The sequence below is a fragment of the Myripristis murdjan genome, chromosome 7, assembly GCF_902150065.1.
Source record: "Myripristis murdjan chromosome 7, fMyrMur1.1, whole genome shotgun sequence".
In the NCBI taxonomy this organism is placed as follows: Eukaryota; Metazoa; Chordata; class Actinopteri; order Holocentriformes; family Holocentridae; genus Myripristis; species Myripristis murdjan.
The window spans coordinates 21,599,991-21,614,141 of record NC_043986.1 but is presented as its reverse complement, the minus strand read 5'-3'; the positions used below and the strand labels follow the sequence as shown (position 1 = coordinate 21,614,141).

The following is a 14,151-nucleotide window of genomic DNA, read 5'->3' as shown; positions in this document are numbered from 1 at the left end:
GATATGCCAGGAGGATGACTGATGAGCTGAGGAGTTGGATTGCTACTGTATCCTGCCAGTCTACAGTAAATGCTTTACATTTGGGAAGCAGGGCTTCCCCACCCCCCTCGCTCTTGGATTTCTGTCATCAGACATGAATAAGTATCTCATTATGCAAACCTCCAAACCATCTGTCCAGTGAGTCTCCTCCTTACAGCAAAATGCTCACGTAAACAAAAGAGCATGATTCCCTCATTATCCTCTTCAAGTCGACAAGTCTACGGTCAATGGCAAGATGTACTCTGGATACATCTAGGAAACTGGGATACTTTTATTCAGCCTGAAGACAGTTTATATTTGTAATAACTCGAATTTACTACTCCAGCACTGCTAACACTGGTAATGTCATTAGTAAGCTGTATGCCATTAGTTCCCTTGAATTGTTATGACATTTTGCACAATGTTACATTTTTAATTCTGCAGTATATTCTGGGCTATGTTTTCTCCAAGAATGTTACAGTATTTGTAAGCTGAAGTGAGAGAACAACTGTTGTATAAAAAAAGAGGGAAGTCCTCATCAAAAATAATCTCACAAAGAGCACTCCCCACATCATCATCCTTTTTTTTTTTTATCAAAGTTTCATTTGCTACATTACACAATGAAAAATGCAATATGTTTCGCATGCATATTGCATGTGAGGTAGGATACTTTTGCTAAATGAGACACTGTATATTAGTGCACTTAATTTATTGTGAAGACATTAGACAAATTGATTCAAAAGTCTTAGGTGAGTGCTAAACCTCCAGAGCTACACAGTCTTGAATGAAGCCAGGCTGACAGTAGTCGTCAGATCATATCTTTCTGACTGATAGGCCTGTCACAATATATTTCACCCATGACTCGCTGAGGAGTTATTTGCACAGTTTCCCACGACTGCAATTACTTTTTAGAATAGTCAAATATTAGTGCACAGATCATTTAAGCAAACACAAGCACAGTACACATCGCAGAAGACTAGAGCACAAGTCATCAGGATCAGTCAAAATGACAAGTCTGAATTCATGAAAAAGAAAATACAATTACAGGAAAACGTGCTGCTTTCCTCTGTGGTTGTTTGAATAGATTTTTTTTTTGGTAAGTTACTGTAAGGATGTAAATGTTTCAAGTAAAAAATTCCCTCTGAAACATAACTGAGTGTCTTATGAAAAAGTACACTATTCCTGTAATCTCACAACTTCTTTGGTATATGGAGAGTCATTTTATTTAAGATTGAAAATACTGTTTAGCAATACACTTGATAAAAGGATTTTAACATAGGATGAAATTCTTTATTTTTTTCTTTACAAGTTCAGATTTAGAGCCCTTAATCACTGTTATAGTCTCAAAGGGTTTTGCAAGCCTACAGTTTCTAGAAACCCCACAGTTTATAGAAAACAAAACAACTCCCCCCCGACATGAATTTTCATAATTGCCAAGAAAAAAAACTCCCAAACAGTTAAGAGAGAGAAGGAAGCCCCTTCAAGGCTGGCCAGGACCGCAATGGGTGCTGAGTGGGCAATTATTAGCTCAAATCAAATACAGTCAATTTAATCAAAACAAATCTAATCAAAAACAGAATAAGGCAGACATTACAAAAACGCAGACACGTGACATCGTGGGGACAAGATGTTCAAATGTGATTATAGTGAATATGTTGAGAAAATTCCTCCTGGCAGTAGTGTCTAGCAGAGGTGTCCGCATGTCTGAGAGTCCAACAGTCCAACGTGTGATGTCATCAAGCACCGTGTTTACGAGCAGTATCACTGTTATCCTCAACATAACCTTTGTGGGAGGCTCATGTTTACATTCATGTAGGTTAACTGAGATGTACCAGATCACAGAAATAACTCTGTGGTTTAACATTGGTTTCCTTTTTTAACCATACACAGGGAGTCACACGTGATTTAGGCTTTTGAGATACTGAATCGAGGACAATGCATTTCCTTTTATACAGAATCACTACACCCAAGGAGGAGCATAGTTAAGAAGCAACAATGCCACTCTCCATAGTATTCAATTTAAGCATAGCACAATGCATCATGCATAAAATGAATATGCTATTATGACTATGAATTCATTATGATTACAGACAAGTGGCACTGAACGCAGTCATAAAAAGGCTATTGTCTGTCTGCTACTGTCCTATTTCAAATGTCCTTCTCCCGTCCAGGCTTTCTCCCTGAAATCCTGCAGTGTGCCTATAGAGGGCAAACTGGTCACTGGCTAATGCAGGGAATGTGAGCCTTCAGTCCTCGAACAGCTGGACATCCTTGACTCCCAGTCTGGGATCTTGTTTTAGTCCACCATAGTTGGACTTCTCTGCAACAAACTGGCCCCAGTGAGTGATGATTGGCTGTCAGATCCACCCTGCATATAGGAGCTGTATGCCATTGTGAGGGGAAGGCGTCAAAGAAATGCCTCTGACCCTTCACCCCTGGCAAAACCTTTTGTCTGGGAGATGGTGCCAATCTATCAAGATCAGGACCCCCCCACCACCTGAAAAGCCTCTTCACAAGCCCTGTCACCCTACTTACCCAGGCATTTTGTGATCCACACTCCTCACAGTGTCTGGACACTTTACCTCCTCGACAAGAACTGAGTTTAACACTGCTATTCCTACTTTTTTCATTTGTCCTCTTTTATTTTTATCCAGCAATGTCTTCAGACTCTCGCACAACTCATTACATCTGCACAAGGCATTATACTCTGTGCTGCCTTAGCCTTGATCATTACATCCATGTACTGTAATGCACAGGGCTGTCTTTCATGTGTTTCATTATCTCATGCTACACCGCTCCAGTGCCTCGCCAGACATTCTCCATCAGTCTCCGCTGCTGCATCTGTGTGTCGTGCTGCCTGAGTGCACATACTGTACATGGCAAAATGTTGGATGCATATAAATGCAGAGCAATTAGTCTACTGTATGCCCTACAGTGGCCCTGCTGCACTTCATGTGAAGCGATATATATCCATACTAATATCACCATGGCAAAGTCCTGCTGTGATCTGGCAAATAAATAATTGTGATTCTCTTTCTGCTCTTTGTGTGCTCTCTGTATGCCTTGCTTGTCAGGACTAAAGTCTTGTAATTGCACCTTGTTTATCCTATATCGTATCACTGTATTTTTATCATCCTGCATTGTTTTTACTGTCTTGTTATGGGCAAAATGAGACATATTCCTATCAGCACTGGCTGAAATTGCAATAAATCTTGAATCTTATGTAATAATAAAAAACACACACTCTGCTGAACAACTAATTTTGTTTTTGAGGCTGTGCTTTCCAGGAGTTGTGCTTTTGCATTGTATTTGCATGGTAAAATGCACACTTAAACCAGTTCAGCAGGATGAGGCAAATGCAAATATTGAACTTGAATTTACATTCTGTCATAGTGAGACTCCTCTGCAGGGTCACAGCAGATGGCTTTCCTTACTATATGCTGCCCCCCGGTGGTGGCTCGGGCTCCTGTGGAGAGACCATGCAGCGGATGACTGTGGGCTGAGGAGGAGACGGCAAGCAAGTCAGCATAACCTGTTGGCTCAGGACACAGGCATCTGAGGGTCGATAGTGTCTCCAGGTGCGTTACTATTAGTTTATAATGATTGCATGAGTTAACTGACAGTTGAATTGTTGAGATGGTGAAGATGCTTTAAAAATGTGTTCAAACTGTATTATAGCTCATCAACAATGCAATACACTATGATTTGGTTATGGGTTTGCCTTTTGTAGGTAGTGGACCTGTGGCTGTTGGCTCATCCAGCACAAAAGGTGGTGGGACCATTACACGCATCATACCATTTAAAAACCTGCAATCTGTTGTATTGGCTGTATAAGGAGAGCCAATACAGTTGAACAAAATCCAACTAGCTTATCCTCCACACAGTGTCCTAATGATTTGCTTTTCTCCATTTAGAGTTATCAGGTTCACGCAGCGGATCAGCCATGTGGCGTGCAGCGGTTCTTCCAAGGTCACTCCACATTCTCTTATTATGTCCAGGGATCCAGCCATTGACCTTGATGTGAAATACTGACTAATTATTGCTTACTTTCCCAGACTGACAATAACTTTTATTATCATTTGAGGTCGGATATTCTTTGTTAATGATATTCCACAAGGATTCAGTCTAGAAACTAATAATTTCGTGCACATTTTTAGACATGACATCAAATTCATGATGACACTGGCATCAGTCTCATGTAGCGGCATGAACATAGTGCCTCTTTTAGGAGAAATCATTGTGTTTATGACCGTCTGGGGTTTATCAGCCTGTAAGCATGCTCGGGGTAATATTCAGCGCCATATCAGCCACACAAATTATTCACTGTGACATGAGGGAAACGAAACCAAATGGAACTTGTATAAAGTTTCATTGTGCAAGCAAGAAAAAGCTGGGCAAAATCCCATCGGATGTTTCAGCCAATGAGAGCCGTGCTGACAGTGACAGCCGCGCGGCATCATGGGAGTTGTAGTGCATGTGCGGCCTGCAGCCCGTTAGCTTCATTGTCCTCGCTGCTGCAGAGGACTACAGAGCTGTGGGTCAGGCAGAGAGGCGGCTTGCATTTACAGTGGCTGGTACTGAGCGTGTTAGAGCAAACTACGGCGGTAGAAATATCGTATGTCTATTTTTTTCTGCTTAACCTTTTCCAAAAGTTGACATCTGCAAGTATGCAATCCGAATCGGGAATAGTTCCCGACTTCGAGGTTGGAGAGGAGTTTCAAGAGGAACCAAAAACGTATTACGAATTGAAGAGTCAGCCCTTGAAAAACAGGTCAGTTCTTTGCCTGTGGACAGTTATTTCCCAGGGTGAAGCGGTTTTGGTATTTAGGTGATAATTGGGCTACAGACTTTTGGAGTATTGTCCAGAAGCCTTACTGTCTACGCTTCTCCACTGATGTTATTGGAGCTGTTCCGGCTGGGCTCTGGAGTAGGATTCAGCTTGTCTCTCATTCCTTATGGTTATTGGCCTGAAGTTATGCAACACTTGGGTGTTGTCTTGTCAACATCAACTTCAAATATTAGCCTGTAGAGGATATGTAGTCTACCGTGGTGTGGTGAGCACTGGAGAGGTCAGGAGATTGATGAGATGCTGCCGTTTACTTCACCTGTGGTGATGGCTGACAATCATATAGGGACTTCTCACCAAGTTGGCTTTTATTTTCATTCTGCAGTCTGTCTACAAAGGTTACATATAATTGTCTACGCATGACAGTGTGCATGGAAAAATAATTATGCCACAGTAGAGTGAAATCAGTGACAATGTTTGGTCTTATATTTTATCACTCAAGTAATTCTGACTCTGATACATTGATCTGTGGTGAAATGATATGGATGCTACTAATAGGATTTATGTAAAGGCAAATTGTGCGTATTCACTGGGCCTTATTCAGGACTTGAAGACAGCTCTAACTCAATCAAGTTATTTAGTCAGTGTGAACAGACAGGATCTGGTTTGAAATCCAGCTTTTGCTCTGCTTTTGTTGATGGCAACCTGATGCTAGATACTGCATGCAAACTGTGTGTAAAAAGAAAAAAAAATGCACTAGTTAGGTGTGCACTGGCAAATGACAAATTGGAAGTTCCCATGGCATCCCGGGACATCAACAAAGACACAAACAAACACACATTTAGCCTCAGTGTGCCAGTGACTTATTAAACGCTATTTTCAGCTGTGGCATGTCGAGGCCTCTCCAAACAATCGGCATTGAGCTGAGTCAGGTCCATAGTCAGATTTGACCTTTCACCCTTTTGCAGGGAGTACTGCCGAGTGGTTGCGCTTTCTGATGTCTGTTCCTCCTGTGAATGTGCGATTATAGATGTAATGTCCCATTCAAGTGTCATTAGTGCATGAAGTTGATAACTGAAGTGAAGGGAGTTTTGGGGGAGTTTTTGAGGAAAAGAAACTTATTCCCTTGTGAATCACTGGGAATATCCAATGGTTTATCAATACACACATCACACAACTTTTAATTACTGTGCTTTTTGAGTTAAATTACATATATGAATTTTTACCCTTTTTTCCTAGAGCAAAATAGAATCCTACGTTTTTCATTTACGATGATAGACTGGCTTGTTTCTTCATAAGGTCATAATTAAGCACGACTGGAAGGCACTGTAATGAAACTTAACACTGTGATTAATTTCTGTGATAAGAATGATGATGATGGTGGGGGTGAAGGTGAAGATGGTGCTCTGTCTCATACTTTTCTGTTATTTTGTTTAGAGGTAATAGATGGTCGCGATGTCAAGGAGAGAGAGAGGGGGAGAGAGAGGGAGAGAGAGAAAGAGAGAGAGAGAGAGAGAGAGAGAGAGAGAGAGAGAGAGGACAGTGCGCTACTGTGTTCAGACAGAGCTCTTATTGCAGACCTTTGGTAGACTCAAGCTATTTTTTCCTCCCTGGATCTTGGCATTTTGTTGCCCTTGGTGCTCTGCAGTTTATCCCCTTTTCTCTAAACTCAGCCAGAACGCTAGTTAAGGGAGAGCCCTTCATCTTGTACGGCCCCTAGCCTTTAACCTAATTCTGAATTTTTAAACTAATTTCTTCATTAGTGAAATGTCATTACATTGTTACACATGCATGAGCTGAATCGTATTTTTGTGCTCTGAGCAGTTGAGTGTTTTTGCCCTCGCTACAGCATTCCCAGTTTCAATAAACCACTACTAGTAATGATAAACCACAGACAATTTGACTTCATGTATGACCACTGGTGTATGTGAACTTGTCTGAAAAGTTGTTTTGATTGAAGATATTCTACTTCCTCTGTAGTTTCCCATCACGAGGATGACCCAGCATAATAATAGTCACGATGACTGCATTATGAGACATTGTCCAAAATGGATATAATTAGTTTGATTGGTTACTGACTTGTCTGATGCCTTGTCATGGCTGCCCGCAAAGTTTCTAAATTTGAAATCCTCTGGATGATAAAATGTCATCTCAGCTTTTATAGATACATTTGTTTTCTTGCTGTCTTTCAAATCATCTTGACACAGTGCTCAAACTGCTGCAGACGATGTGCCAGACTTTTTGTGCCTAATATAGATGTGAGACAGCCGGTGAAACCAGTCTTCTGTGCGGTGTGAATAAGCTGTATAAATTTAGCAGTGGATGTGTTATCTCTGAAGCTGAGAATTAGGGATCACTTTTTAAATCTAGTGATATTTTGCAAGCAAACCACCAGAGACAGTGTCTGCTACTGTGAAGTCGTACATAAAGTTTTGAAGTCATACTTTCTAGTTTATGTCATAATTTCTATGTATATCACATACATATTGCATATAGAATATATACATATTGTAAATAACAAATATGTATAGTTGCTTGTTTACTGTTGTACTATATGGGTTTCAGTCAAATGTAAGGCTTTCTTTGTGTTTATATTTATAATACAGTAGAATTGAATCTGGTATTATGGGGCTATGATAGATTCTCCATGTGCAGCTTTTCTGCATGGAATTAATGATCATACACATACCATAAGATAAAAATAACATATAGTGCATAGAGACACTTGATCCAGTTTAATAATGCTAATTTATGTAAACAGACACATGAACATGGCACACTTGTATTTTGCACAGCATGCAGCTTGTAGGATGAGCGTTTAAGATGCCAGAAGAAGGGAAAGCAGCCTCTTGAACGAGAGCTGAGCCAGAGGCTGAGGGCCATAAATGCTTAGTCTTGGGAGCAGCTTGTTCCCTTGGGGTGTCCCAGGACAGGATGCCACAGAGGCCAGAGTGTTTCATCCCTGAGCCAAGATAGAGCTGAGAGCACACAGGCTGACTGACAAGGGCAGGTGTTGCAGCTGGAGTAGAGGATGATCACACCTAGGGGTTGTGCAGCCCCTTCTTTGCATCTTTGCCCCCTCTGCGGTCTCTTTTAAAACCCATGCATGCTTTACATGTCTACCTTGTCATTTTTGGGTCGTGAAATTATCCATATTGCCCTCTAATGGTGAGCACTAGCAATTGCAACAATATCGATAGAACTTGTTTCTTGATCTCCTCCTAACAAAGTTTCTGGCACAACCTCTATCCCCCACCCGGGGAATAGAGGCTTGTAATTGGTGCAATAGGGACAGGTAAGCTATATAATTAGAGCAAAGAGACAACAAAAAAATAATAATACTTTGTCCTTTACTTTTTTGTTTCTAGGTTTTTTGAGTGTTTTTATCCTGCAGAGTTTGATCGTGCACTACACAGTTTTATCTGCCCACAAAGTGGAAGCAAGAAAAGCAGCAAAATTTTATGTAAACCTTTTCCTTTTTTTCAATCCAGAAAGTGACCTTTTTAGCTTACTGCCATCACTTGCCTCATGAATTTTCAAGAATGGCAAGGGGGAACGCTTCTTTTAAAAAGCAGGAGAAGCAGTGGGAGGAGCGTGAGTTGAGCATGGATTTTGGCAGCAAACTTTGGAGAGGAGGAGAAAAGAGCTGAAAGCAGCAACATGGCTGGGCCGTGCGAGCTGGTATTGGTAGATGTCTCAAAAAGTCTCCACAAAACACACAATAGTTGTAAAACCTTTTTTTCTGAGGATGCAAAATGCAGGTTTAAATATGTTACGACACCAGTTGCTTGCTTGTACTTGCAGTCGTATGCAAGTGTGTGTCTGTGTGTGTGTTTGTGTGTGTGTGTGTGTGTGTGTGTGTGTGTGTGTGAGAGAGAGAGAGAGAGCGTATGTGTGTAATTCCATTATGCAGGGTGGTATTGTTCCAAACAGACTTGGAAAGTAAGTTTTGAAAGCATGAAATCTCAGCGTCTGGCAAAGTCATTAGTATTGATCATCAACCCTGAAAACCCTCTGCAGATACTTTATGGTCAAAAATCCAGCACATTGTCCCTTTAAGTTGTTCATAGCTATTATGTGTAAAAAAAGAGGATTGAATCTTAAGTTTTAGCTATCTTTTTATCAGCTATGAAACAGCATCAGTGTTACTGATGTTACTGAGTGTGTTGGCTGCGGCAGATATCTGTTACAGCTACCATTATGGTGTCAAGAATCATTTAAAAAGTGACTTAACAAGCATGGAAAAAGTTGGATTGTTTGGGTGTGTCCTTACAATATTCACACTTATGTTTATAGTTTTGTTATATGAACCTAAAAAAAACTTGTGGACTCACTCTGGGCAATCTGCCTCACTCTGGCCTGCTGTCTGTCCTTGGATGCTCTGTACTCTCATCCTAGTCAAAGCACAGAGGGAAGAACGTGAGCATTCTGCCCACAACCGAAGAGACTTGTGAAGGGCACAAAACCTAATTACAGAAATAAAGCAAGTTCAAATTGTCCCAAGATCAGTCCTGGCTTCCTGAAAGTACCACAGCAAAGAACCAGATTATCTCTCTGGATGCTTTAACAGCTTACCCTGTTTTGTTTTCCTGGGGAATTAGAAGCTATATGCATCTCCTTAGCAGTATCCGACTAATAATAGATTCTAATACACAGTTGCTTGTAAAGAAGGCTTTCACCTGCAGCAGTGTTTATTCTGTCATTTATTCTATGCCTTTTCTTTTTAAGTATTTCATTTCACTGTTTCTTGTTAGTGGAAGTTACACAGTTGAAAGCTGTGGAATGGTGTGACCTGAAATAAGTTGTTTGTACTGTTTGCACTGTTGAACTGTATCTAATTTGTTGGTGCAATGGAAAAATAACATCATCGACTGTAGAGATGATTTTTGATAAGCAATCTCTAGTAATGTGTTTATGATGACCAGGTAGGTAGAGGCAAATAACGGAACTGCTAGAACAGTGTAAAAAATGGCATCTCTTTACTTTAAAAGCAAGAAAAGACAATATTTATGCCATATCACAATACAATGATATCAAAAACCCCTGACGATATATAATCTAATATAACAATACTGATAAAATGTTGACATATATCGCCCAGCCCTACAATGGAGCTCATTGGTTGAGGCGTGCTGGCATCGACTAAACATTTGCATACAAATGATTTTCATCAGCAGTGACCTGCTTGCCAGTAATTAACTGTAGAGAGGAACCCAGCTGCAACAAATGGTGCTGCTGTGCTCAGCGGGGAGTCTGAGCAGATCAATGTACTGTCATGTAGGGTCATTATCACAAAGATGTATTCCAGCAGAGAGGTTGTGTAATCCTCAGCTCTGTGAACAAGGCACCTGCAGTCTGGCAGACAGAAGCAGAAGGGGGACAGTATCGTCGTCTGCAGCAGGAGACAACAGTGTATGCCTGTTGCTCGTGCTCATCCCATCCCACTGCGAATACACCCTCTTCCTGCTATGCATGAGATACTGATGGAGTTTGTCACCGTGCACTCCTTCTTTTGCCTCACAAACTGCAGTTACAGCAGGATATAGGTCAGAGAGGGTGCAGCAAGCTAAGAGATGGAAGAGTGCCCTCTGGTGGGGAAAAGCCTAAGGACATCAATGACATTCATTTTCCATACTGAGTCATTGCTTGTATTTATACAGGATCCCTGGGGTTGCTTTTCAGAATGAGCAATTTCTTCTTGGATTTATTAGTTCTTTGAGTCTGCAGCATAGAATATCACTGAATCAATAACAATATGGATAGACTATTTGTTGTTTTTTTCCTATTAAGTGACTATGCACTTTAAGTATCTCTACATTTTACTCTGTGTGGATCCGATGGTCAGTGTGTGTTGCTGGACTGAGGTTGCTGGGACTGGGCTGGCCCTGTGTCTGTGGCTCTGTGTAGCGATTGGAGATTCCTGGCCGGGCCCTGGAGCCTCCCCCTTGTGACACACTTTCAGCGCTGCACTGTACCAGCATGACTTTCACTGCTCTCCAAGGGCGGGTGGTGCACCTTCAGGAAAAAACAAACAAACATGGAGGCCTTGGGAGTGCAAGTGTACAGACCCTGCTCATTTTATAGTGTGTGAGTATGGCACCTCGCATATGTGACATTGTGGACTGTGCATTGAAGCATGGTTTTGGCAAGTGTGGTCTTAGTGTGTGCAGCAGTTTATGTACAAATGAAGGGCAGTGTGCACAGAGCTGTGTTGAAAGTGTATACATGCACAGCTATTAATAGCTTTCTCCTAGTGCAGTCATCATAGATTAGGTTTTGTTGTGGTTGTTTAGGTTGTAACTGGTTAATCTGAATTTGAACTGTGGATGGATACACTGGCCGCGAAACTAGTCACAGTTAAAAATTAATTGTAGTTGATTGTATTGATCAATTACAACTAAGTGAAGATTTACAAAGTTGGATGGCATGGCAAACCACTTTGACAAATGACATAACACTTTGCCTATTTCATGCAATAGTTACTGACAAAACACATTTGCTCATTTGAAAAAGATGGGCAAGATAAAGTGAGGATGTTTTCTATACTTACAGCTTTTAGTTTTGTGATGTGGTGGTTGTAGCATTGGACAGAGCTGTTCTCAGTCAGAAAAGGGTCATTAAGGTATGATAACAGGAAGGCAGCCTCTTTCGCTGTGCCACCTCCAGTCCACCAGTACTGAGTAACTTATCCCGGGTTTCTCTTGACTCTCGTGGTGCCGTTGTGTCTGTTCCACTCATGAGGAAACAAAACTGCATGTCAGAGATAGCTAGGGCTGCTAAAATAATGCAGGATCATGAGGCGGTAGTGTAGTGGCCACAATCAAGAAGAATCATGAGCCAGGTGGGGGGTGGAGCGGAGGGTGGCTCTGTAAGACTGTGCAGCCATTGTTTTTCCTGATACACACACACACACACACACAAGAGGAGGTGTACACACATACACAACAGTGGAAAGTTAAACAGGACAAAAGAGCTTTTTATGTGTTTCAGTGGTCTGTTTGGCAAAAAGCCAGTCAGAAGGGACAAAATGAGAGAGAGCATTTGAGCTTTGCTTCATAGGAAACCTTCTGGTCACCGAGGTAAATACAAACACACTCATACATCTACCTGAATGATGATGAGTGGTGTCACTGTTCTGTATGGCCCTCGTGCATTTACAGTTTACCTCCTGCTGTTTCCATGCAGCTGCTCAGTGGTGATCAGTACAGCACTGGCTGTGCTGAGCTGCGGGAGCGCATGTGTCTCGGTAATGAATTGCTGTGCCAACTGCAAGTCTCACGAGGGGGAGACACAATCTGCTGCATCCTCACGTCCTGCTGGAAGCACTGTACTGCACCCTCAGGTTGTCGTTGTGTTTGAGTCGACTGAGGATGTTTTTTGTGCTCAAATTGCCTTGAGGGTGTGAAAAAGTTGCAGTTGGATAAGTCAGGGCCAAGACTTTGACATTTAATTAAACTGCAATCAACAAGAGGAAAACTTGAAATAGCGTTTTATTAAAAAAAGTAATAAAACCCAAAATGTGTGGAAAATCGAAGCTATAATTTCTGACCTCAAAACAAACTAAAATGAAAAATAAAAAAAAGCAGTGCTGACATCACTGCTGCTGTTTTGGCCGAGGTGTTGGAGAAGAAGCTGCACTATACACAGTATGCAGTAAGAATATGCTCTTAATGACGGAGTGTTAAGTGCTTTCACCTTCAGGCTGTCGGACACAAAACCAGTGAAGAGGCTTCCCATACAGGGAGCATTTTAATAATCTGCACTGAGAGACAATGACATCAGACAATGATGTATTTTACATTATTAAGAGTCTAAGAGTCACTTGACTGCACTCACTGCAAGTTCAATAGTTGTAACTGATATTGGTTGAAGTGATCACGATTACAGCGCAGATTCAAATTTCATCTGTTGGAATAATTCATACATGGACAAACTGTGGTTAAACTTAAAAATCTTAGCTAAGTGACAATTATTAGAAATGGTTTTGTACCTCTATCTTCCACCTCCTCCTTGCCCCATTCCTTCCGTTTGTCTGTTGTTTGTTTGTTTGTTTGTTTGTTAGCAGGATATCTCAAAAAGTTTTGACTAGATTTGGTCACGACTTGGTGGAAAGGTTAGTCATGGATCAAGAAAAAGCCGATTAACTTTTCGTGCTGATTGGCCGGCGTGGTGGTGGGTGTCACTGATCACAATAAAAGTCATGTAATTTCTGAACAGATTCACGTAACAAGGCAAAATTTCATGCCTTGTTACATGACCATTGAGGCAAGAAAAAGATGATTACACCAATTGGTCAAAATGGGGCATGGCAGTGGGTGTGGCCTTTCTCAAACAAGGTGCAGAACTTCTGAATGGATTTGCATCACTTAATTTAATATAATTTTTTTGCAAAGGTTGGTCATGAGCCATAGAAGAGCAGATTTTCCTTTCATGATGATTGGCCAAAATGGGGCATGGCCTATCACAGAGAGGTGCATAACTCCAACTATGGAAACTATGGAAATCTTGATCATGTACAGACTGGCCAAAGAGGTGTGTGGCAGTGGGTGCGGCTTCTCATCAAAGGGCAAATTTCCAAATGGATTCACGCAACATGGTGAAATTTTGCGGAAAGTTGCTCTTGAAATGCTGCCTTAGTGCTTGTGCAACGTGCATACACTGCTGGACTAGAACCAGAGCTGGGAACCGCACAGTCACTCACAACATGAGAATTTCACTGAACATTGTCCATAGTTAATGATAATATCACAATAACAGGCTAACAGAAACACTCCCTAAATCAACTGCACATGTAGAATTGTTTAATGTCTTAATTTATTAAACCAAAATCTTTAGTTTAAAGCATGATGAGTAAAAATTGTCATATGAAATTACACCAATGAGTTCCACCTCTCCAGTTTAGTTGTAAGGCTTGCTGAGATTTGTCAGTGACTTTAATTTTTAAATTGTACAGTTGATCTTTTCTGTCCACTTTGAATAGACTACATGAAATGTAAGTCTTTATCAGAAGTTATCAGAATAACAAGGATGCTTTTATTTAAAATAAATAATGTCAGCTTAATCTTTTAGTTGGTGCCAAAATAATAATAATAATTATATATGTACACCGTTTGTAAGTTGATAAATGTTATGCTGTTGCAGTGTCTGTATGTGCAGTTTTGAAAAAGGTTATTGACATATCTATTTGCACTCCAGGAGAGAGGGGAGATACCTTTATGTATTTGCTTTTAGATACTTGCTATACTTTTACTGCACCCTCATGAGGAATTGTTTAGACCATTGTGCAGTACAACTACCGGATAGATGCAGGTAGACTAGACATCAGAAGTGGCTGCTATTTCATGATT

At 41.0% G+C, this 14,151-nt stretch overlaps 1 protein-coding gene across 1 annotated transcript in view; it reads left to right on the top strand.

Annotated features, from left to right (window-relative positions):
- The first annotated feature begins 4,636 nt into the window (after positions 1 to 4,636).
- The window catches only part of LOC115362293 (microphthalmia-associated transcription factor-like), a 28,857-nt gene continuing 19,342 nt past the window's right edge, over positions 4,637 to 14,151 (top strand). Inside the window, exon 1 of the mRNA XM_030056156.1 lies at positions 4,637 to 4,789. Within this exon, the coding sequence (XP_029912016.1) occupies positions 4,686 to 4,789 (104 nt within the window). The 5' untranslated portion in view covers positions 4,637 to 4,685. The remainder of the gene's footprint in view (positions 4,790 to 14,151) is intronic.